At 51.1% G+C, this 24,878-nt stretch overlaps 1 protein-coding gene across 1 annotated transcript; it reads right to left on the reverse strand.

Annotated features, from left to right (window-relative positions):
- Nucleotides 1-20,599: 20,599 nt before the first annotated feature.
- Nucleotides 20,600-24,358, reverse strand: LOC127301120 (disease resistance protein RGA5). The gene is made up of 2 exons (XM_051331334.2): nt 23,241-24,358; nt 20,600-22,829 (listed from the first exon to the last, which is right to left on the reverse strand). The coding sequence occupies exons 1-2, from the start codon at nt 24,050-24,052 to the stop codon at nt 20,723-20,725; spliced, it is 2,919 nt and encodes a 972-aa protein (XP_051187294.1). The 5' UTR covers nt 24,053-24,358; the 3' UTR covers nt 20,600-20,722.
- Nucleotides 24,359-24,878: the final 520 nt, after the last annotated feature.

Below are 24,878 nucleotides of genomic sequence, written 5' to 3' on the forward strand. Positions count from 1 at the left end.
ACGGAAAGGGTAACAAATATAAGAAAATCTTCCCAAGAAACGACTCAGCAAGAACACATCCAGTGGGCAAATATAAAACTGATGTTCTCTACTCCATTGTTACAAAAACAACCTCCGGGGCACAGTGATAATGCGAGAACTTGATAAGTGACAAACTGAAATTTGAGGAGCACATGAATATTAGAGATGCACATATTCCAAAAACAGAAATGCAACAGAGAAAATAAAAGTGCAAGCTCAAAAAATCTGAATAAAATTCTAACGACTCACCTGAACTAATCCCTTGTGCAAAGAAAGGAAATAATCCACAACGCCATGAGCATGCATGATCAAGAAACACATTTGTTGCAGTTTGGCCTAAATTAAAGCAGGAGTAGCAAATGGGTTTTCATCCAAAAAATAACCCCAGAGTGGGTTTGGTTAAACTGATGGCTGAGATATATGGAGAAGATCTGCAACAAAAGTATATGATATTAACATGGTTCATTAGTAAAGTGCCAGCATAACAGTGCATTTTTATTCAAATAGAATCTGCATGGATGAAGATTATTTTAATAAGATCAAAAGTGATAAACATTGAAACAAAGTGATTGAAAGGATACTCACAAATAACATGCCGAGATAACTCTGGTAGATGCTCTGGATGATCACCGTCGCGCCACCTTGCCCTAGTCAATCAGCCTTTAGCAGCTCTGAAAAAAGGGGAAACAGAGAAAATAAGGAGCATCATATCATGGATTCAGCAGTAAAAGAATTTATCAAATATGAGCTATATATACAACAAACAGGCTGATAAGGATATATGTAATCTCTGTTGAATCAAAATCAGGTCAAACCTTCCTCATAAACGCCGGCCGGCCTGGCTGGCTAAAGTGGCAGTGAAGAAGTCATGAAGGCGGAAGTCAATGGCATCGCTATTGACGTGTCGCTGCCGGAGAAGAGGAATCGTGCACCTGTGTCGAGGACGTCGAAGAAGATGAGCATCTTGCAGAACACGTGCGGTATTCTCGCCTACCACTTCACAGCGTCGACATCCTCTCCTAGATTCAGAGGCATTTATGTTTACACACAAATCATATAGTACATTTACGGCTGTAAATATCAGGTATAGATTCTATAATAAGCTTATCCTAAACTTAAAAGAGAAAGGTGGAAGATTGGAAGAGAACACTATAATTCCCATTGTCAAAATACAGCTCCCTGCTCTCGAATAGAATGATTGCAGTTAGTGAGTAAGTCATCACATTATTCAATCCCAAGAACACACAAAAGGAACAAATTTTTTGACATACCTTCTGGATGGCTAGCACATCAATGTGGAGAAGATCATGTAGAACTCGAACGACACCTCCAATGAGTTCACCAAGACCTGCTTCAATTGTTAAAACAAAGAGAGGAAATTAATCAAACGAGGTTGGATTAATTATATGCCATAACTGGATGGGGAAAAGAGAGGACCTCTGGTGCAAAAACAGAGTCGCAGCTTCTTGCAGTTGTAGCCATCGGTGTTTGAATCTACCACCACCCAAAGCCTAGCTGCATAAAATAAAAATAAAGAGTAAATTAATGAGACAGGAATTAGAGGGAGGAGCTCACGCGAGAAAGTGTAACCAAAAGGGAGGAGAGAGACCATGATGTGTTCTCTAATGGGGGAGACGGGCTGTGAAAGTGGAGCAGCGCAAGAGAGGTTGGAGGAGGCTCACCTGCCCCGCCTATTTCTTCTGGTCTACCTCCCTCATGCCGCCGCCCGCCTCCATTCTCCTGCTCTTGGCACGGCGACGCCTGCGACCGGCGGCAACCCTGGCCTCCTACCAACGGCTGCGCCTGCTCTGTCTCCTAATGCGAGGAACGAGGCGACGGCACCTGCTCTGCTTCTCCAGCGTATGAATAGAATGTAAGGAAATATTATTATCCATGGTTTCCATTCAGATATTTCACGAAAGGTATGTACCTAAACAAAAAGAATTGGTCTCTTCCATGTTTTTCTAATAGGTCTCACTTGCCTTATTAGAAATAACTACTTTGCCTTTATAAGATGATTTTGTATCTTATCATGCTTCTAAAAAGCGGCATGTTCTTGACTACAGTCTGTCCCTATAGGTGACACCCTAATCATTCCAGCCCGGATTTCAATGCTCATACCCTTGAGAGAACATTTACTCGGTCAGTAAAGAGGTAGTGAGGCGGAATTCTCTAACAGGATTCTTCTGCACAGACCTTTTGATTGGGCTATCCAAGTCGCTATGTAACGAGGACTGAAGTTAATAAATTCCTGCAAGGAACACATACCATCATTACCAAGTCCTAAAAACTCATGGGCAACAATAGTGCAAGAAAGAAGGCCACACTGACAGTCTCACCTTAAGCTGATCATTTCCAAAAACAACAGGCAAAATCACCAAACTCATGGTAAAACAATGTGACATAAATTTTATGAGGGGTTATTGGATTTCCTAGTGACCTAGAACCTGCAGTTCAAAAGGCTATCTCATGCAACTATTTTCAGCTCGTTAGTTGGCAACAAGAAGAGCCAAAATAACTGTGCCATCCATGATATGATCAAGCATCTTCTTATAAGAAACTACACAAGCAACACCAAAAATCGATTGTCATAGACGCGCAGACACGAAGCTTATCAGCTGCTGAGTAAAAAGAAGTCAGCAACCCCAGTACTGATCATGGACAGAAACAATCATCACACAAGAAACGACCGGGATTTATGAGTTGAGGGTGCTGATTCCTGGGATCCAGAGTTCAAGGTTTAATTCCGACACTGCCTATGAGTTTAAGGTATTTTTCAGACTTCACTCTATTACCTTCCTTATCAAGTATGGCAACTCATGCCTACATTTGCACAATAGTAACACAAGAAGGCAGACACAAAGCTTGACTCTATTCACGAGAGACTAATGCGCTTATGTCAACAGCTCAAATATAGCTTGTGATGTACCGGACATTTCAATGCCAGAAGGCAGTGCAGCTATGAGAGCTCAGACCGGAAGCTAAGCAAAGAGCACAAAGATTCGGAATTTTGCTGAAAAACAGAAACAGAAATCCAAAGAAAACATCAAAGAGAAATAGAAGTCGACGCAAGCTCCAAACATACTTGTTATGGTCGGTCTGACCTATACACGTAGGAAGCCCACTAGTGGCTAGTTATGGGCTTAGCCCAAGTAAATTAGGGGCTTAGCCCAAGTAAATTAGGGTTTCGAGGAGGCCATCCTCCTATATAAACACTTGTATCCCTTCAAGATTAATCAGACAATAATTCAGTATCATTACTGTCTCGTCTCCTGAAGGGAGACGGGAGAACCCTAGCCCCCGCCGCACCAACCCTAGCCGCCTCCTTCTTCCTCCGCGACGGCGCCCAGCCGCCGGCGCCGAGCTCCTGTTATCACCAGATTTTGGACAAATCTAGAGGTGGGCTGTAAGAGAGATGGGCTTAGAAGACTACACGTGGAAGATCTCTGAAGCGGCCTTGCACGGAGGATTTGGGCTAGTTTGCCCGTGTATCTTTAGTTATAGTAGATTATATCTTAGATCGAGATTTAGAGTTTGTATCGCACACGGTGGGATATTCCCACGTTAGAAAGTCCTCTGGACTATAAATATGTATCTAGGGTTTATGGAATAAACAACAACACAACGTTCACCCCAAAACAAACCAATCTCGGCGCATCGCCAACTCCTTCGTCTCGAGGGTTTCAATCAGGTAAGCGACATGCTGCCTAGATCGCATCTTGCGATCTAGGCAGCACAAGCTCCACGTTGTTCATGCGTTGCCCGTACTGAAGCGTCTTTGATGGCGGGCAACGTAGTTATCATAGATGTGTTAGGGTTAGCATAGTTCTCCGTATAACGTGCTTACGTAGTGCAACCCTTGCATGTCTAGCCGCCCTCACACCTATCTCAGGTGTGGGGGCGGCGCCCTGCTTGTTCATTGTTTAGTAGATCTGATCCGTTACGATTGCTCCTTGCTCTGCAAGGATTAGTTTAACATCTGCAATAGTTAGGCCTTACAAAGGGGGGGAGGATCCAGCGGCACGTAGGGTGGCGTTCGCAAGTCCTAAACAGGATGTTCCGAGGATCAACGCCATGTTGGTTTTTTGGCCTTGTTTAGGATCGGCTTACGAGCACCGTGCGTGGCCGCGAGGCCCAACCTGGAGTAGGATGATCCGATTATGCGGTGAAAACCCTAAATCGTCGTGGATCTCATTAGCTTTATCTTGATCAAGCAGGATCACCAAGTATTCGTGCACCCGCATTTAATCATGGGTGGATCGGCTCTTTGAGCCGATTCACAGGATAACCTGAGAGCCGATCGAGGCTCTTATTTAATGTTTACGTGTATGCCATGCAGGAACTAAGCGAGGCATCCCCATCACCTTCCTGACCAGGTATAGGTCAGGTGGCACGCCCTTGCACTTCGCATCGCCGCGTGTGACCAGAAGAGCATTGCGGGCCGTCGCTCGGAGGGGTCTCAGCCAGCCGCAGCTCTAGGCTCTTCCCGGCTCTACCTGTGTTGACAGGCCGCTGCCCGCCGGTGGGTTTTGGCAGTCAACACATTCTGGCACGCCCGGTGGGACAATCGTCTACATCAACCACATCGCCATCTACATCTGAGATGGCGGCGGACGGCACGCCAGTCACCTACGAGGAGTTACCTGCCGAGCTCAAGAAGAAATACGACGAGATCAAGGTCACCCTCGAAGCCGACCTCATCGGCTCTTTTCGCAGAACCCGTACCCATGGCATCGATGGAAGGGATTCTCACCACAAGGTGCACTCGATGGGATAGATCTCTCGCCCCGTCGGAGGAACGCACCAGGGCCTACGGCAGGAGATCAACTACTTGGTGGCTCACTCGCTACACCGCCACTCGAAAACTTGGTCAACGTGTTGGAGCGTCTCGCTCTGCGCGTGATCCAGAGATCATGAGCCACCAGTACTCGCCGTCAGGACCAGCTCTCGGGACGCATCAAGGAGAGTTGCCACTCCAGTCCCGTCCACCGCTGCCATATGCGTTGGCAGCACCAGCTGAAGTGCCGGCTACACCGGCATTCGTCGTCTACAAGATCGGTGGTGACCCTAGTGACTACCAGTTCTTGGCTGAGGCGCCTAAGGAGATCCCTCAAGGATACGCGTGCACGTATGTGCCAGATTGTGGCAACTGGCCACTCTCAAACCAGGCCACAACGTCAGGGACTCCGGCGCAAACAGGAGGAACGTCGCACAACGAGCTTGAGAAGCGCACGTGGCTAACTAAGTACGCCACCCCGACGAAACTCCCGAGCCCAGCTCCTGCAGGTTGGCTCGAGCTGGAAAAGCAAACATGGCTGGCTAAGTACGCCACCCCGGCGAATCTTCGTAGTGCATCTCCTGCAGCCCGACACGGCGGATCAGATCGGTACCATGCGAGAGACCAGTTCGGCATGGTGCCGAAAAGAAGGGCAATCGGCTATTCCAAGCCGTACCCCGACGAGTACGAGATGATCCCGCTGCCACCTAAATCTCGGCTCCCCGACTTCTCCAAATTCAGTGGATCGGATGGCTCCAGCTCCATCGAGCACATCGGCCGATATTTGGCGCAACTAGGACCGGCTTCAGTGTCGGATCAGCTACGCGTGAGGCTCTTTTCACAGTCCCTCACGGGATCGGCTTTTGGATGGTACACCTCTTTGCCAGCAAACTCCATCCGGTCTTGGAAGCAATTGGAAGAGCAGTTCCATACGCAATACCATTCAGAAGCTTCCGAGTCCAGCATTGCCGATCTAGCACAACTACGTCAGAAGCGCGCAGAAACGGTGACAGAGTACATCCAGCGCTTCAGGAATCTTAGGAACCGATGTTATTCGGTTCGTATAACTGAAAAGGAAGCGATCGAGTTGGCGTAGCAGGCCTTACAACACAGCTCAAGGACATGGCCTCCCAAGCAGATTATCCTCGCCGGCGCACATGGTTCGAAACTATCGGCATATGAACAGCGCCACCTGCACTGTACCAAGACAAGTTCAAGCGTGCAGTAGTCATGGTCGATACAGAGGAAGGTGAAGTGCCTGCGGGGGACCAAGAAGTAGCAGTGGCTGAGTGGACTCGGGGAGGAACCCCCGTGTCCTGCAAATGGGTAAAGCCACCGGGGCCGCCTGTGGGATTTGATTTTGACGTGACCAAGACTGAACAAATCTTCGACCTCCTGCTCAAGGAGAAACAGTTGACGATTCCTGAAGGTCTCAAGTTCCCCACGGCGCAAGAGCTAAACGGAAAGCCGTACTGCAAATTCCACAACTCGCTTTCCCATGCCACCAACGACTGCAGGGTGTGGCGTCAGCACATCCAAGCGGCGATAGAGAAGGGGCGTTTAATTTTCAACCAGTACGCCATGAAGGTAGACACCCAGCCCTTCCCGCCGTTAACATGGTAGAAGTCATCTACCCCGAGGGTTGCCGGCCAGGTCCCACGTTCGCATCAACATGGTAGGACTTGGGAACCACTCGGCAAAGATGGAGATGAGGGCAGCTGCTCTCATAGCAAGGACACAGAGGAGGCCGCTCCACGCGATCGGCTCCATCATGATGGCAAGCGCTACGTCACGTAGGGAGAAGTGAAGAACATAAGATATCAACGACCTCTCTCTCGATCACCTCCTCAAGAAATATGTGAGTCGGTATGACCAACGCCGACGGTCCAACTATGATGATGAAGGAGATCGTGCGGCTAGAGAAGCCGAAGACATCGTCGGCAGGATCGCGATGAGGAGGAGCACGAGCGCCGTGCCACGGACAAGTCAAGGGAGCAAGATGACAACGCCGGACACCGGACTGCCCTTTCTTCGTACACCGCTGGGATTCAGGAATGAGCCGATTGCCCACAATCGGCAATTGCCCAGAATGCAACAAGAAGAAGAAGGAGGCAGCCAACGTGTCTGTGTTTGAGCGCTTAGGGCCTCTCCCACCACCAAGCAAACGCGCTGAGTCACTTCGTTGGGCAGATCTTGAGGATTCCGAAGACGAGGGACTAGAAGAAGAAGAAGACAGGTACCATCGTCCAAGGTGGTGCCCTGACGGACTCAGCCGTTCACAAAAACGCAGGGTTCAGCGGTTGCGCGGCCTGGAGGAAGCCGAAAGGTTATACCTGCATACGCTAAGGAAGGCACGGCCTGATCTGGCTGCAAAGATTCAGCGAGCCCTGGATGAGGAGGGTCGTCCACGGAGAATGGAGTGGCGTCCCAAGCAAAAGAAAGCCGATGATGAAACATCGGCTGGCACAAACATGGTGTTTGTCTTGCCGACAGAGCTTAGTGCTCCACGATTATACGATGCACTCAAGGTGGATGACAGCAGGCGCATCAAGTCAGAGGTTGGGTTGGTTTTATCCAGCCTAACCGAGTAGCAAGATTAAAACAATGAGCAAACCAGGTGAGGCTGATCCTTGTGATCGGCCCCAAAAAAAAAAAATTTATGGAGGGACATTACAAAACCTTCATCGAACAAGCAATGTGGAGGCCGATTCCGGCAATCGGCTAAAATTATCTTCTGCACATATTCTGTTTGTGGTCAGCAACGATCTACTGGGCAGCGGTCACGTCGGCAGATGAAAGTCAGCATGAATCTTTGCGAAGCCGACGTACACGTGCAGTGCCCTGACTAACCATGAAAGCCGATATCTGCAGTCATTTGGCAGATTCGGCTCGGGGGGCATATAGTCAGATGAACATATGCAGATAAACATGTGCAGACATGCGTGCAGTGGAATATTGGGGGCCGATTCGGAAAAATCGGCCAAATAAAAAAAAACACAAAAGGTTTAGCCGATGCGGGGTCAATGGAAAGGGTCAATGGAGCAGGAAGGGAGTCACAAAGAGAGATTCTAATGGAAGAACTCCTCAGTTGAGTGGCTTGATGACTTCGATTTTCTCTTCAAGAACCTCTGGTTTCCTTTTGCGAGTAATGTGCAGATCAGGTTAAGGATGGGTTGCATCAGATCCACCACAGGGAAGGAGCCGATTTGACCTGCAAGACGCGAAGTAGACTGAAGAAACTCGGGGGGCAGCTCACCCTGAAGGTTCTCTGCTTTGGGAAGCCGATTTTGTTGAAATCGGCTAACTCTGCATAGGCGGCACATTCGGTTGATCCATTACTGTTCTCGCTTCGACTCAGACTCGGGGGGCAGCTGGCCTGGTGGCTGCTCTGTTTTTGGAAAACCGATTGGAGGCGCGTCGACTGACCCTGCATTGTGATCTCCTCTGAATCAGGATTGGAGGCCGTCGGTTTTTTGTTTGGACCGTCCTGTCGCTGCAAGAGAAGGAGAGGGACTAGATTCTCAAAATAGCCGATGGGTAGTCATCGGCTAAGGAATTGCGAAAAATTATGGTCAGATACCAAATCGCAGCCTGAAATTGAGAAGTTCTTGGCCTACGGGCTAATCGACATAAGAGTCCGGTTTCATGGGCGTCCAAAAGAGAAAAAGAAAAAAAAAATCGATACAATGCTATCGGTCTTGACATGACAGGCGGAAGGAATGAAATTGGGGCAATTGAAGGATGAATCAGAAGAACAATTTCATTAATTCAGAGGAGCGGCTTTACAAGAAAGAGCCGATGGCTCTCAAAAGAGGGATTTAGTGCCTAGCGCACTGCTACTACTAGTCCTATTCTACTAGTCGTCGCTGTCCTCGTCGTCACCGTCGTCGATGTCGTCGGCGCTGCTCCTAGGGAGCTCCTCGTCGCTGCTGCCCCAGCCCGTGGCTGGAGCCTCTTCCTCCTCGTCATCATCATCGTCCTCGCTGTCTGCCCAGGAGCGGAAGCGCTTGGTTGGCGGGTACCCGGCGGAAGAGGAAGATTCATCTTCCTCCTCTTCTTCTTCTTCTTCGTCGTCATCTTCATCCTCGCTGTCCGCCCACATGCGGGAGCGCTTCTTCGGCGGGAGCTTGGCGGAGGGGAAGGTCTTGGCCTTCGCTACTTCTCCTTCTTTCTTCTCATTATCGGAGGGGAGGGGGTTCACCTCGGAATGAGGCTTGTCCTCGTTCTTCTTCGACGAGAATGGGGGGAAGAGGTTTGAGAAGGAGGAGGAAGAGGAAGACATAGCTGAGGGAGAAGAGGGTTTTTTGGCTGCCGATGGCTGGAACAGAGGAAGGGGATGAAGAAAGCTAATCGATCGGCACAGTTAAATAATGAGGAGCCTGGTGGAAATTTATTGTCATTACAGTTTCCAAGGAGATGACGCCAGAGCTATCGAATTTTGCAGAGAAGCTGAGAAGACGGGGCATAATGATAACGGATACTGCAACAGCTCTGCTCTGCCATGACATGGCCCGACGAAGGAAAGTATAATGATTTTGGAAAAAATTATTTCCAAAACCAGGGGGGCATGTGTTATCACCAGATTTTGGACAAATCTAGAGGTGGGCTGTAAGAGAGATGGGCTTAGAAGACTACACGTGGAAGATCTCTGAAGCGGCCTTGCACGGAGGATTTGGGCTAGTTTGCCCGTGTATCTTTAGTTATAGTAGATTATATCTTAGATCGAGATTTAGAGTTTGTATCGCACACGGTGGGATATTCCCACGTTAGAAAGTCCTCTGGACTATAAATATGTATCTAGGGTTTATGGAATAAACAACAACACAACGTTCACCCCAAAACAAACCAATCTCGGCGCATCGCCAACTCCTTCGTCTCGAGGGTTTCAATCAGGTAAGCGACATGCTGCCTAGATCGCATCTTGCGATCTAGGCAGCACAAGCTCCACGTTGTTCATGCGTTGCCGTCTTTGAAGCGTCTTTGATGGCGGGCAACGTAGTTATCATAGATGTGTTAGGGTTAGCATAGTTCTCCGTATAACGTGCTTACGTAGTGCAACCCTTGCATGTCTAGCCGCCCTCACACCTATCTCAGGTGTGGGGGCGGCGCCCTGCTTGTTCATTGTTTAGTAGATCTGATCCGTTACGATTGCTCCTTGCTCTGCAAGGATTAGTTTAACATCTGCAATAGTTAGGCCTTACAAAGGGGGGGAGGATCCAGCGGCACGTAGGGTGGCGTTCGCAAGTCCTAAACAGGATGTTCCGAGGATCAACGCCATGTTGGTTTTTTGGCCTTGTTTAGGATCGGCTTACGAGCACCGTGCGTGGCCGCGAGGCCCAACCTGGAGTAGGATGATCCGATTATGCGGTGAAAACCCTAAATCGTCGTGGATCTCATTAGCTTTATCTTGATCAAGCAGGATCACCAAGTATTCGTGCACCCAAGATTTAATCATGGGTGGATCGGCTCTTTGAGCCGATTCACAGGATAACCTGAGAGCCGATCGAGGCTCTTATTTAATGTTTACGTGTATGCCATGCAGGAACTAAGCGAGGCATCCCCATCACCTTCCTGACCAGGTATAGGTCAGGTGGCACGCCCTTGCACTTCGCATCGCCGCGTGTGACCAGAAGAGCATTGCGGGCCGTCGCTCGGAGGGGTCTCAGCCAGCCGCAGCTCTAGGCTCTTCCCGGCTCTACCTGTGTTGACAGGCCGCTGCCCGCCGGTGGGTTTTGGCAGTCAACAGCTCCCCAACCTCTCCGCCCTCACTTCCACCCTTACAACCTCCGCCCTAAACCCGGTAGAACCCTAGTCTCTACCACTTTGGTATCAGATTGCCTAGGTCTCATGGGTTCCAACAGCCCCCCCGTCGACACCATCGCCGCCACGTCCACCGCCGCCACCAACATCACTTCCACCGCCATGACCGGCGCCCACGCGCTGCAGGGGGCCGCCGCCGCCGCCAACGGAGACCAGGCCGTTGCCGTCCCCACGGGCCTCGACCTCCTGCCCGCTACTTTGGCGGACCTCGCCGACAGCCTCCGCGCCATCCGCTTCGAGCTCGCGGAGATCAGGGCCGGCCAGCACCCGCCGCCCCCACCATCCGCCGTTCCGCCGCCGCCCCGGCCGATCGCGGTTCCGCCGCCGCCGCCACCGGCCGCCGCTACGCCGCCGCCCCCACCGCCCGCCTCCGCTGCCAGCCAGGGCCGGCCCGCGTGGTGGCCGCCGTCGCCCTCGCCGATTCCCACGTGGACCGACGCGGCGCCCGTCTACACCCATACTGCGCCGCGGACGACGGTCCAGCCGCCCGCCCATCGCCCTGGCGGTCCTGGCGGGTTTGCGGGGCCCTTCGCCGCAAGCACGTCCATCAACCCAAGCCGCCAGGCGGACACCCCCGAGGTCCCGCCCGTGGCACCGCAGCCGCCCCGCTTCACGAAGCTGGAGTTCGCCACCTACGACGGCGCCACCGACCCCCGAATCCGGGCCGAACCGGTGTGAGCAGTTTTTTCGGGGCAGCGGACGCTCAGCACCGACCGCACATGGATCGCCTCCTATCACCTACGGGGCGCCGCGCAGACTTGGTACTACGCCCTCGAGCAGGACGAGGGCGGGATGCCGCCTTGGGAGCGTTTCCGCGACCTGTGCCTCCAGCGGTTTGGGCCGACCCTCCGTGGCAGCCGCCTCGCCGAGCTGGGACGCCTCGCCTTCACCACCACGGTCCAGGACTTCGCCGACCGCTTTCAGGCGCTCGCGTGCCATGCCCCGGGCGTCTCGGCACGCCAGCGCACCGATCTCTTCGTCGGCGGCCTCCCCGACTACATCCGCGTCGACGTCGAGATGCGCGAGCCAGCGGACCTACAGACGGCCATGTACTACGCACGAGCCTACGAGCAGCGCGCCCTCGCCATGCAGCAGGTCTACGCGCAGCGTGGCAGCGCTCGTCCCGCGCCCCGCCCCGCTCCGACGCCCACCGCCCCGCCACGGCCCGCCCCGGCCGCGGCGCCCGCAGGCCCTCCTGCGCCAACTCGCCCCTTCAAACGGCTGACGGCTGCGGAGCAGCTTGAGCGGCGCCGCCAGGGGCTGTGCTTCAACTGCGACGAGAAGTACGCGCCGGGCCACACGTGCGCCCGCCTCTTCTACTTGGAGACCGTCGACGACGCCGACGTTGAGGCCCTCACCGCCGAGCTCGCGGCCGCCACCGTCACTGAGGCCGGTGTCACGACCTACGCGCCAGTCGACGCGTCCGCCTTCGTCGTGTCTCTCCATGCTATGGCGGGCATCAAAACGGCAAAGACGATGCTGCTTCCGGTGATGATCAAGGGGGAGCATCTCACTGCGCTGGTGGACACGGGCTCCACGCACAACTTCCTGTCCAACACCGCCATGCGCCGCCTCGCTCTCCAGCCGGCGGGATCGGAGAAGTACAGCGTCACCATCGCCAACGGGGATCGTCTTACGTGCCAGGGCGTGGCGCGACAGGTTCCCGTGCTCGTAGGCGACGAGCCGTTCTCCATCGACTGCGTCGGCATCGACTTGGGCTGCTACGACTTCATCCTCGGCCTCGACTTCCTGAGCACCTTAGGCCCCATCCTGTGGGACCTCGACGTGCTGTCCCTCATCTTCTGGCGCGAGGGCGGCCGCCGTGTTCACTGGACGGGCGTGGGCAGCACTGGCACATCCCCGCAGCTACACCTGATGGCCGCCGCGCTAGACGAGGCGCATCCGCTCCTGGCCGCCCTACTGCAGCAGCACGGCGACCTCTTCGACGAGCCGCAGGGCCTCCCTCCCTCGCGACCCTGTGACCACCGCATCCACCTGCTGCCGAACACGGCACCCGTAGCTGTGCGGCCGTACCGGTACCCCCAGCTGCAGAAGGACGAGCTCGAGCGCCAGGTGGCGGTCATGCTAGCACAGGGCATCATACGGATCTCGACGTCACCATTCTGCGCCCCCGTGCTCCTGGTGCGCAAGACCGACGGCACGTGGCGTTTCTGCATCGACTTCCGCGCCCTCAACACCGTCACGTCCAAGGACAAGTTCCCCATCCCCGTCGTGGATGAGCTCCTGGATGAGCTGCATGGCGCACGCTTTTTCACCAAGCTCGACTTGCGCTCGGGCTATCATCAGGTGCGCATGCACCCGGACGACATCGCCAAGACGGCATTCCGCACTCACCATGGCCACTACGAGTTTTTGGTGATGCCGTTCGGCCTCTCCAATGCGCCGGCGACCTTCCAGGCTCTGATGAACGACGTGCTCAGCCCCTACTTACGCCGCTTTGTGCTTGTTTTCTTTGATGATATTTTGATCTACAGCGCATCCTGGGCGGAGCACCTGCAGCACGTGGCCATCATCTTCAACGAGCTTCGAGCGCATCGTCTTCACCTCAAGCGCTCGAAGTGCTCGTTTGGCACGACCTCCGTCGCATACTTGGGCCACGTCATCTCCGCCGACGGTGTCGCGATGGACGCGGACAAGGTCGCTGCCGTCGCCGCCTGGCCAACGCCCCAGTCGCCACGAGCTCTTCGCGGATTTTTGGGCCTCGCCGGATACTACCAGCGCTACATCCAGGACTTTGGTCTCATCGCCGCACCCCTCACGCGCCTGCTTCGCCGCGACGCTTTCTCCTGGGATGAGGAGGCGGCCACGGCCTTCGCCGCCCTGCAGCGGGCACTCACGACGGGTCCCGTTCTTCAGATGCCGGACTTCGACGAGCCGTTCGTGGTGGACTGCGACGCCTCCGGCATCGGCTTCGGCGCCGTCCTTCACCAGGGCGAGGGTCCACTCGCCTTCTTCAGTCGCCCCTTCGCCGCGCGCCACCACAAGCTCGCCGCATATGAGCGCGAGCTGATCGGGCTGGTCCAGGCAGTGCGCCACTGGCGGGCGTATCTTTGGGGCCGGACATTCCGTGTGCGCACGGACCACTACAGCCTGAAGTTCTTGCTGGATCAGCGCCTTTCCACCGTGCCGCAACACCAGTGGATCAGCAAGCTCTTCGGCTTCGACTTCACCGTCGAGTACCGCCCCGGCCGCCTCAACACAGTCGCCGACGCCCTGTCCCGCCGAGACGTTGACGATGCTGCGGACGCACCCACAGTCGGTGCAGCCCTCTGCATCCACTCCGGGCCATCTTTCGCCTTCATCGACGAGGTTCGCCGCGCTACTGCCACGGCTGCGGATGCGCAGCAGCTGCGCCAGCGCCTGGCCGACGGCGAGCTGGCCGCGCCCGGCGCTCGGACGAGGGACTACTCCTCCATGGCCGCCGCATCTTCGTGCCGGGATCATGGAGACCTGCGCCACCAGGCCTTGTCCTTGGCGCATTCTCGCAGGTCACGAGGGCGCCCAGAAGACCCCTGCACCGTCTCCGCGCTGATTTTTACATTCCAGGGATGGCGCCCTGGTGCGAGACCGGGTGCGGGCGTGTGTCACATGCCGCCGGAACAAGACGGAGACGCTCCGTCCGGCAGCTTGCTACAGCCACTGGACGTGCCGTCCCAGGTGTGGGCGGACATCTCGATGGACTTCATTGAGGGGCTGCCGAAGGTTGGCGGCAAGTCCGTCATCCTCACGGTGGTTGACCGCTTCTCCAAGTACGCGCACTTCATCGCCCTCGGCCATCCCTATACGGCGGCGTCCGTGGCACGCGCTTTCTTCGACGGCATCGTTCGCCTCCACGGGTTTCCATCCTCCATCGTCAGTGATCGTGATCCTGTGTTCACGGGTCACGTCTGGAGGGACCTTTTTGGGTTGGCGGGCGTGAAGCTCCGCATGAGTACGGCGTTTCATCCTCGAGACGGACGGCCAGTCCGAGGTCGTCAACAAGATCATCGCCATGTACTCGCGCTGCATCACCGGGGATCGTCCACGAGCTTGGGTGGACTGGCTGGCGTGGGCCGAGTACTGCTACAACACGTCCTACCACTCCGCGCTGCACGCTACTCCCTTTGAGGTGGTCTACGGGAGGCCACCACCGGCGATGCTTCCCTATACGGCTGGCACGGCCCGTACTGAGACGACGGATGACCTGCTGCGTACCCGCGACGAGACATATCGGCTGAGGCGCGCCAGCGACTTCTTCAGGCTCAGCAGCTGGCCAGGAAATACTATGATGCACACCATCGCGAGGCGGAGTTCGCGGTGGGCGATTGGGTCTGGCTACGCCTTCTTCACCGGACGACCCAGTCCTTGGACCCATGCTCCAGGCGCAAGTTGGGACCTCGTTACGCTGGTCCTTTCCGTGTGCTGGAGCGCATCGGCACGCTCGCCTACCGCCTTGAGTTGCCTGCAGGCTCGCGCCTCCACGACGTCTTCAACGTCGGCCTCCTGAAGGCCTACCGGGGCGACCCTCCTTCTGCACCACCAGCTCTTCCACCTACTTCGGATGGGCGTCTAGAGCCTGCCCCGGCGAGTGTGGCTCGCGTGTTGAAGGCCAAGCAGCGCCGTGGTGTTTGGCACGTCTTGGTGCATTGGACCGGCCTGCCCGAGGACGAGGCGACTTGGGAGAAGCTTGAAGATCTCCGCCAGCAGTTTCCAGAAGTTCAGCTCGAGGACGAGCTGTTTGAGAAGGCGGGGAGAGATGTTATGGTCGGTCTGACCTATACACGTAGGAAGCCCACTAGTGGCTAGTTATGGGCTTAGCCCAAGTAAATTAGGGGCTTAGCCCAAGTAAATTAGGGTTTCGAGGAGGCCGTCCTCCTATATAAACACTTGTATCCCTTCAAGATTAATCAGACAATAATTCAGTATCATTGTCTCGTCTCCTGAAGGGAGACGGGAGAACCCTAGCCCCCGCCGCACCAACCCTAGCCGCCTCCTTCTTCCTCCGCGACGGCGCCCAGCCGCCGGCGCCGAGCTCCCCAACCTCTCCGCCCTCACTTCCACCCTTACAACCTCCGCCCTAAACCCGGTAGAACCCTAGTCTCTACCAATACCCTCAAAAAGAAGACATCAAGATAGCTAATGAAACAAAGGATCATTCTTCAGCAGCAGAGATCAATAAAGAGCGTAAGAGCATCGCAGATAACAAAATTCTATCATTGTCCCTTGAACTCTCAACTCCTAAAAGCTCGAGAACATACAAATGCTTCTATAAAATTTTCAGACCACCCTGTCAGCTGGCATTTCTCGCAAGTTCTTACAAGAAAAGCAAGCTTTACTGTCAAGGTTGAAGGACAATTTTGCCCAAGCTCAATCTCGCATGAAGAAATATGATGACAAGCAGAGAAGTGAAAGATCATTTTCTGTGGGAGACATGGTTCCTTAATATAGAAACAGAAAGGCTAAAATAAGAAGAAAGTCCTCTTTTTGAACAAAAGAATCAGTAGAATAAGCAAACAAACCTAGTTAACAACAAGTACTGAATTCCCTGAAAGGAACACAAGTACCGAAGACTGGAAAAAAACCAGTATACCCTATCAAGTGAGGAGACAGAGCAAAGATACCTCTGCTAAGTGAACGTGAGAATTGTGCATTCCATACGTAGGATTTTATACCCTATCAAGCGAGGCATAGATCTGAAAACTGGCACAAAATAACACACCCGAAGAGGTATGGAAAGATGGCAGATAACTAAGGCATGCAACAGCGGCAGTACAACAAAAGTTAATATATAAACCAGCAGGAACATAAACTGGTAAGTCAATCAAATTTTCAAGACGAATTCAGCAAATCCATGAGAACATTAGTAGCTGAATAAAATCATCATATCATACATCAGAGAAGAAATTCAACAGAGCAACATTTTGAAAGGTATTACCAATTGCATAGACAAAACTCATCGATTTCAAATGTTTGCAGTACATTTTTATTAATACCCAAGTTGTATAACTATTAACCATGACAAACAAATAGTATAATAGAAATTCAATCAGCCTGTAATGGATAAATATGTAGAAAGAAGGCCTGCAAATAGTTTTATTTTCGTGACAAGCAAACAGTGTGATAGAAATTCAATCAGCCTAATTCCATTTTGTACCTCCAGATAGGTGCTTCTATGGAAATAATTGATTTCTAGTGCTTGACCAATAAAACAAGCTTTCTTGCCCGCACTCTGCTTCACGATCCAAGATCCCTGAAATGACACATTCATAATTTTCAATCATAAACCGTTGCAGCTTTACGTGTAACACGAAAATAGACTTGTATAGGATAAAATAGGTACCTTTGAGATATGGAATCCTACCCGTGAATTGTTTTGAGCCTGCTTAGCTGCGAACAGATTAGGGTACACCTGAAGAGGTATGGAAAGATGGAAGATAACTAAGGCATGCAACAACGGCAGTACAACAAAAGTTAATATATAAACCAGCAGGAACATAAACTGGTAAGTCAATCAAATTTTCAAGACGAATTTAGCAAATACATGAGAACATTAGTAGCTGAATAAAATCATCATATCATACATTAGAGAAGAAATTGAACAAAGCAATGTGTTGAATTGCATAGACAAAACTCATCGATTTTAAATGTTTGTAGTACATTTTTATTAATACCCAAGTTGTATAACTATTAACCATGACAAAAAAAAAAGTACTATAGAAATTCAATCAGTCTGTCATGGATAAATATGCAGAAAGAAGGCCTGCAAATAGTTTTATTTTTGTGACAAACAAACAGTGTGATAGAAATTCAATTAGCCTAATTCCATTTTGTACCTCCAGATAGTTGCTTCTATGGAAATAATTGATTTCTAGTGCTTGACCAATAAAACAAGCTTTCTTGCCCGCACTCTGCTTCATGATCCAAGATCCCTGAAATGACACATTCAGAATTTCCAATAATAAACCTTTGCAGCTTTACGTGTAACACGAAAATAGACTTGTATAGGATAAAATAGGTACCTTTGAGATATGGATCCTACCCATGAATTGTTTTGAGCCTGCTTAGCTGCGAAACAGATTAGGGTGCAAACCAAGGCAATGTTCATTGCATATCATTATTCAGAGAATCCAGAATTTAGAAACACATGTTCCCTTCTTATAAGATTATCAGTCGCTTGTAAGACATTGGCTGCAGTTCTGTAAATCAACATGAAAAGTAGAAAGTGGTAAAATAAACAACTGCAAATGTGGATTAGCAAAGAGCAGCATGACGCGACCATTCGAATGTCAAAACAACTACAACCAATTAAAGCTCAATCCTCTCGACTACAACTATTGATGTGCTTTCTTTGGAAACATCCACTCTACCCTGCGTACAAACCACTGATCTTCACCTTACCAAAAACACAAATCTGTAGAGCAAATGGGGAGATGTACCTTGCTACATTAGTGGTGCTTGACGGGAGGGAAGCGTGGTGGTGCTCTATAGTTCGCACGAGGAAGCAACTAAGTTGATGTGGTAACAAACCCACAACAGCAACAGCCGGACCTAGAAACAAGACACAAATTAAAGCAGATGAAACTCGGGATCGAGAAATCGAAGGGGAAGTAGGTACTCACCAATAGTTTTGGGACGTTTTTCTGGTCTGCTTGCTTCCCATGGCCTCAATCCTGCCGCACAGCCTCCTCCTCCCGTTGAGGTCGGGTCACCTGGCCTCCTTCCTCTAAGGCATACCTCTCCCACTTTGCAACAGGCTGCCACTTCTGGTCAAATTCACGAGGAACCGCAAACTTAATTCATGGCCTGTCTTTGTAACTCAACCACCACATCCCCATATAGACAGAGAGAGAGAAAGTGAGAGGGATTTGAGAGAGGGAAGATGCATCTAGAGGAAGAGGAGGGCCTTACTCGTGGAGGAGTACGCCGGCGCCGAATCTGCAAGCTGAGCCAGTGAGCCGGCCCCTCCTTCGTTGTCCTGCTTCCTGGCCTACTCCCCACCCATGGTCACATCTGCTGAGAGGGAGAGACCCAAATACATGAGAGAGGAGAATACAAGATGAGAGGGAGAGAGGATGACAGCGGGAGATGTGCGGCCACCACCTATCACCATGGCCTTCACCCGCCTCGTCATTCTGGTTCTCCTCCCCGTTGTCCCTGCACCTCCTCCGTCCCCCACGTCTGTGCACATCACCCGCCTCCTCTGCTCAGGATTGGGGAGAATCAAGGGAAAACGAGGCTCCTCCGCAGGAAGGAAAAAGGAAGAGGACATAGGTGGCCGTACCCACGACGGCGTCGTCGAACGCGACTGGCGGCGACCGGCGCCTCCTGGCACTCTTCGCAGCGGCGCCCTCGAGCGCATGGCGCCGCCGAGGTCGTCGGCCCAGCTCCTCCCGATGCAAAGGCAAGAGGAGCTGCTGAGGCGCGACGGCGGCGGCTCGGGGCGCCGTCCACTGGCGGCAGCGGCGACGCGGCGGAGTCGAGGGGCGGGAGTAGGAGGCGTGGGACGGGAGAATGGAGCAGATATTTTCACGATCTAGGTTTTCACCCGGGCCGGGCGTGCGCAACTCGGACGAGAAGGACGTGCACGAGTCAGAGGAGTTGGTTCGCTCGCTGACGCAAGTGTCCCCGCAAGTATATGGGCCTAACTGTCATGGACTCGTTTGAAGGAGCAAGAAGTGTGAAAAGTAATTACCTCATCCAACGGTTCAGGTGAAAAGCGGGAGTGAGAAACTACTGTTGCAACGTGATTGGATGAACCAGATTGATTTGCCCCTTTGAGATGCCTTGGTTGGCCGGGTACTCTATCAACATTTATAAAAGGAATGTTTTGTTACCTATTTCTTGTCGTCGGCATATTTAGGTTTTGAACCTACTTTGGCATATCAAAATCAAATTATTTGGGTTCTAAAGCTACTTCAAATATTTGTTGGAGTAGCTTACTAGGCGGATTAGGCTTGTTGTTTTTGTATGTTGAAGTACCTTAGGTGAGACCCACGAGCCCTCTCTTGCGATATGTTCAGGCTCCGCCCCGCAATCCCCCTCATTGACGTTGATTACCAGGGAACAACACAGTCTCGTGGAAGCCTGACCTGTTTCACCCGAGAGCTCCATCCTCTCTCCCTGAATTTTTGTATATTTTGAAAATTGCCTGGGTTGAAATCAAGCAGGATGTAGTAGGTACAGAAAAGCCAACAATTTTCTCATTAGACCTCTAGTGACTTGAATGAATGTGATCAACTGTGAATGCCTGCAGCGCTCTAGATCTCTAGTGACTTGAATGAATGTGATTACAGACCTTTATGCAAAAAAGCTAGCAGGGGCTAATATAGGTTGCAGAAGCAGGATCCCGCATAACTTAATTATTAGTGCAAACTGTACTACGGGCTCCCATTCCACATCTACTTAAATTGTACTAATCGGACTCCAATCCGCCCCGCATGTGGCGCCGCTTGCGGCCCTAGCTAATACATACATGACCAAAGTATCACAGTACATAAATAATGAAAAACACCAAGATGATAGCACACTCCAAATGAAGCATCTCTGAACGCGGAGTTGTTACTGAAAGATACATAGCTAAATTCGCTTTGTTCAAATCATGCACACAAAACATAACATTCAGGGATGTTACACAACCCAAGCTTCTCCAGTGGCAAGCTAACACACATCTACGGTTTGTTCTACTCAAACAACTCGACACGACGGGGGACTCGCAAATAGATTTATGAAAGAAACAGCTCATATTACAAGCAAAGCACCTTGAACACATCTACTCACAAATTCGGCTGAGAAATCTACAGGTATACATACAGAATCTGGTTGCAGGTTCAATGCTGGTGGCTGGTGGCTGCCTGGCTGGTGGCTGGGCAGTTGAGTTAACATTGCAGACTTGCAGCAACCAGCGTGTACCTGTAGCTCTCAACAAGCATGCCTTGGATCAACGCCCTGATGTTTAACATGGATACAGAATACTCAGCACAGTGTATATAGAACATGTTCTTATTGCTTCAAAGTGACGAGTGCAGGATATAATGTAGATAATTGTTTCTCGTGGTGGCAGTAAAACCATGTCTTTTGAAGAAAAAAAAAACAGGAGAAGGGCAGCTAGTTCGTGGTGGCTAGTCTCATTTCTTCCTCCCTGCTTTCTTCGAGTTTCTGACGGTGTTCTTCGAACTCCTTTCTTCTTTCTGCGACGGCCTCTTCCCACTGCTTGTCATCCTTAAACATGCCATCTTCAAGGAATCTGTCGACCTGGAATTCACAACTGGGGTACAAGTCGATTGCTTTTTCAATGGAAGACTCCAGAGCCTCCACCCTGCCTGGAGCTGCTCCGTCACACCAAAGTGTAGCACGGAGGTGTGCAAGGCCTGAAAAATGCTGGAACCCTAGGTTTGCGAAAAAATCGGACGTCACCTCCATTGGGCTCAACATAAGATCGAGCCTTTGGAGTGCTGGCACAGCACCTGGTGCAAATGTTAGTTGCAGTAGATCTGCTGGCTCCACTTTAAAAGGGTAACCTATCCTGTATCTGAAGAGGAACACCTTCAGGACCTTGAATCCGTTATTACCAATGGTCAGATTTTCTTTCATCCCATCTCTTATCTCTAGCCGAAGATGGGACAGAGAACGCATGTCCATAAGGACATGCAGGCCCTCCTTATCAAATTCCTCAACCAGTATGTCTAATTTCACCAGATTTCTGAGGGAGGTCATTCCCTTGGGAATCATTTCAATGTGTGGATGAATTGCAAGATCATGGAGGTACGGATAGGTGCAGCACAGGTCCCGGAACAGACGCTGACCAACCTTACCATCAGTGACAAGGTATTTAAGGTTGCATTTGGCCAACTCACTCACAGACGACACCAAAAGTTCCAGTAATTTTTCTCTCATTGCAAAATCTCCGATAGGATCCACAATGTGATGCCCAAGGTGTCGCAGTTTTCTCAATTTTGTTAGATGCCTAAGCTCTTCTGCAAATCTCATTGGGTCGTCCGTATTCCAGAAGTCCACCTCCTCCAAGGCATCCATACTTCCAAACTCAACTGCAGGCAGCACTGTATCAAAGCTGACAAATAGACGCACCAATTTCAGCAACTGCACCACCGTTGATGGCAGTCTTAGAAGTGCAGAACAACGTCTCAAATCAAGAGTCTCCAAGTGTCGCAGCTTTCCAATTTCGCCAGGAAGCTCAGTAATCTTACGACTCTCAATTCTTAAATACCTCAGCTGACGTGAACTTCCTATATTTCTTACATGCTTGTTTTCCAACCAATCACAACTTTTGAGATCCAACACCCGCAAAACATGGAAGTCCACCAGATGGGGTATCTGCTTACCTGGCCTGAACATAGTCAGTGAGCGAACATGTAACTTGGTTTCTGTAATTGCGTGGGCTGCCCCTTTATACTCTTTGTCACCAGATTGCATGGACAGACGGCGAATCTTCCTTGGAAATGAATTGCAGACATGTCCATTTAAAACAGCGGCAAAGTTCTCTTCAATTGATAAAGATATGATAAGGTCAAACACCATATCATGGACCCGGCAACTTCTCACAGAACCATCGTACTTAAAAACTGGTTGGATCAGATTTCTATTAACAAGTTCGTTGAAACAATCCTCTGCTACTTGATCCATATGCCCCCATTGTGGAGCAAGGAATCCTTCAGCAATCCATTTCCACTTCAACTCTTTACGCTTGATTTTGTAGTCCTCAGGATATATACATAGGTACAATAAACAAGTCTTCAGGTGGTGTGGAAGATCCCAGTAACTAAGCAACAATATATCTTTCATTCCTTTCAAGTTTCCATCATTTTCAAGAGAAGAACCAGTACCAATGGAATCTTGCAGTCTCTCCCATTCATCCTTGGTATGTGTTTTATTGGCAAGCAAACTTGCAAATGTAATTATAGCTAGTGGCAGACCGCCGCATTTTTTTAAGATCCTAGCAGAAACTTCTTCCAGATCAGCGGGACAGGAATCCTCCGAGCAAAAAATTCTTTTAAAGAACAATCTTCGAGAATCATAATCATCTAGAGGTGGCATATGGTAGGGTTGACCACCGGAGTTGGAACAACACAGTTTAGCTACACCGGTAATGCGTGTAGTAGCAATTACTCTGCTGCCATTATTATTATCGGGAAATGTTGCCTTGATCAAATTCCAATCTTGTTCATTCCATACGTCATCAATAACAATGAAGTACCTACATTCAGTAGTGTGCATTGTTAACCATTGTTATAATTGTGATGACTTGCAGTAGTGTATCAATTAATTTGATATTTACAAAAAAAGATACATAAATGGTTTCTACTTGATTTTCCATTTATATATTTTTTTGCATTAACCAAACTATAAGAAGTAACTCACTGCATCCCCATGGCAAGGGAAAGAAGATCTCATCTGAACCATACCGTGTGACTAGATGGCTTTTCTTTGATAGAAGAAAGAAACAAGTCTACTTTATCCTGCTAAACTACTGTACAAGTTTAAGTTCCACCCCTGAACTCTATTGCCATTTTAAAGATTCTCAATATAACTAGAGCCATTGACTCAATTTTCCTTGGTTAGACTTGTACGGTGGAATAAATCAAAACTAAACATTGTATTTCCATACCTCTTTCCAGTCAAGATCAGTTTGGTTTTTCGGATTAGTTGCTCTATTTCCCAACACTCTGACTTGCATTTTCTATAAGCATCTTCGTCGATTTGAGACAGGATATCCTTCAAGAGCTTGTCCAGGTCGAGAGTGCGTGACACAGATACAGAGGCTCGGCAGTGAAAGTCTCCTGCAATCCTGCGATACACCTCCATGGCCAGGGTCGTCTTCCCCAACCCTCCGGATCCCACGATCGCCACCACTTTCAGCTCCATTTCCTTGTCATCCGTCAACAGAGCGGTGACATGCTTCGTCGGGCTGTCCATGGCCACCAAACCCCTAACCTCCCCGTGGAGCGCAGTTATCCGCGGGTCGATTTCCACGACCCTCGTTGATGGAGCGTAGAAGCTCTCATCAAGCCTGTACCTGTTACGACGCTCGCTCTCCTCAACGACACGAGCTTTGAGCTCCTTGATCTGGGTGGCTATGTCATGGCGCGCCCACAGCGTCCTGAGCCGGCGCGCGGTCCTCTTCATGAAATTCGGCTTGGCGTCTCCGTCGCCAAGCCGGTCCATGAAGCGGTCGATGCAATCTTCTATGTCGTAGCTGAGGTCGCGCACTTTGCCTCTCCAGTCCTTGGCCACGCCGTCGAGCCTCTCCCCCATGCCCGCCAGCTTGTCGAGCAAGGTTCGCATGCTGCTGAGCTCGCGCTCGAGGAACTCGATCTGCTTGCGGACCCCCGTGAGAAGCTTGTACTCGTCGCCGAGCAAGGCGGCGAGCTTGCCAATGAGAGAACCCATGGCCCCCGTCCCAGCGCTAACTCCCGCCATCTCTGGAACTGCCTCCTCCCGAAGGAAGTTGTTCGCTCGATGGGGTCTTTGATGAAGGGGTGGGGGAGACCGGTTCCTCTCCACACCGCCGGCTGCGCCTTGTCGAGTCGTCGCTGGGGCCGCTGCTCCCCAACCACCGGATCTGGAGGAGGAAGGTGATGATTGGGGGCGGCGCTGTAACAGAGCTCGTCGGTCGCCTGACAGGAGAGATTCCGGGACGGGCACTGGATAGAGGTGGCGTCTCCGGCGAGGTGGGAGAGTGGAGGAGGAGGAGGGAGGTGGCCGGGGAGGTTGAGAGAGGCAGGCAGGCGGTGCCGGAGAGGAGCCGAGACAGAGAGAGAGTTGACCTGTGTAGTGTAGTTCGTTCAACCTTCGTTTCTTTCACTCGAGTAGGAAGAATGGGCTGGGCCTCGCCTCGGCCGCTCGCCGCAAGAGCTTTGAACACCGCGCGTCTCAGTACGAGTGTACGACGAAACCGAGCCCAAATTCAGAGAAAGTACAATTCCTCCAATACATCTAATTTTGAGTTCAGAAAAGTACAAGATTATGTCTTGAAAGAAGAAAGAGCTTGAAAACTTCGAAGATTTGCTAATATCTTTTAGATTTTATTTTGTAATCGCTGGAGACAGCTCGTGTATCTCTACCATGTACTATTTATTGTTATGAATATATGTGGTATTGATTATCAAAAAAATGAGCAATTATTTTAAATTGAAGGAAGTAAACTTTTTTAAATGGCCTGAAGTAACTTTTGCGTCTGTAAATGTTCTATGTTGGTATACTATGTGTTTTGATTTCATCAACATGATGAACGGGATTATAACAG

Source organism: Lolium perenne, chromosome 5 (assembly GCF_019359855.2).
Source record: "Lolium perenne isolate Kyuss_39 chromosome 5, Kyuss_2.0, whole genome shotgun sequence".
Classification (NCBI taxonomy): domain Eukaryota; kingdom Viridiplantae; phylum Streptophyta; class Magnoliopsida; order Poales; family Poaceae; genus Lolium; species Lolium perenne.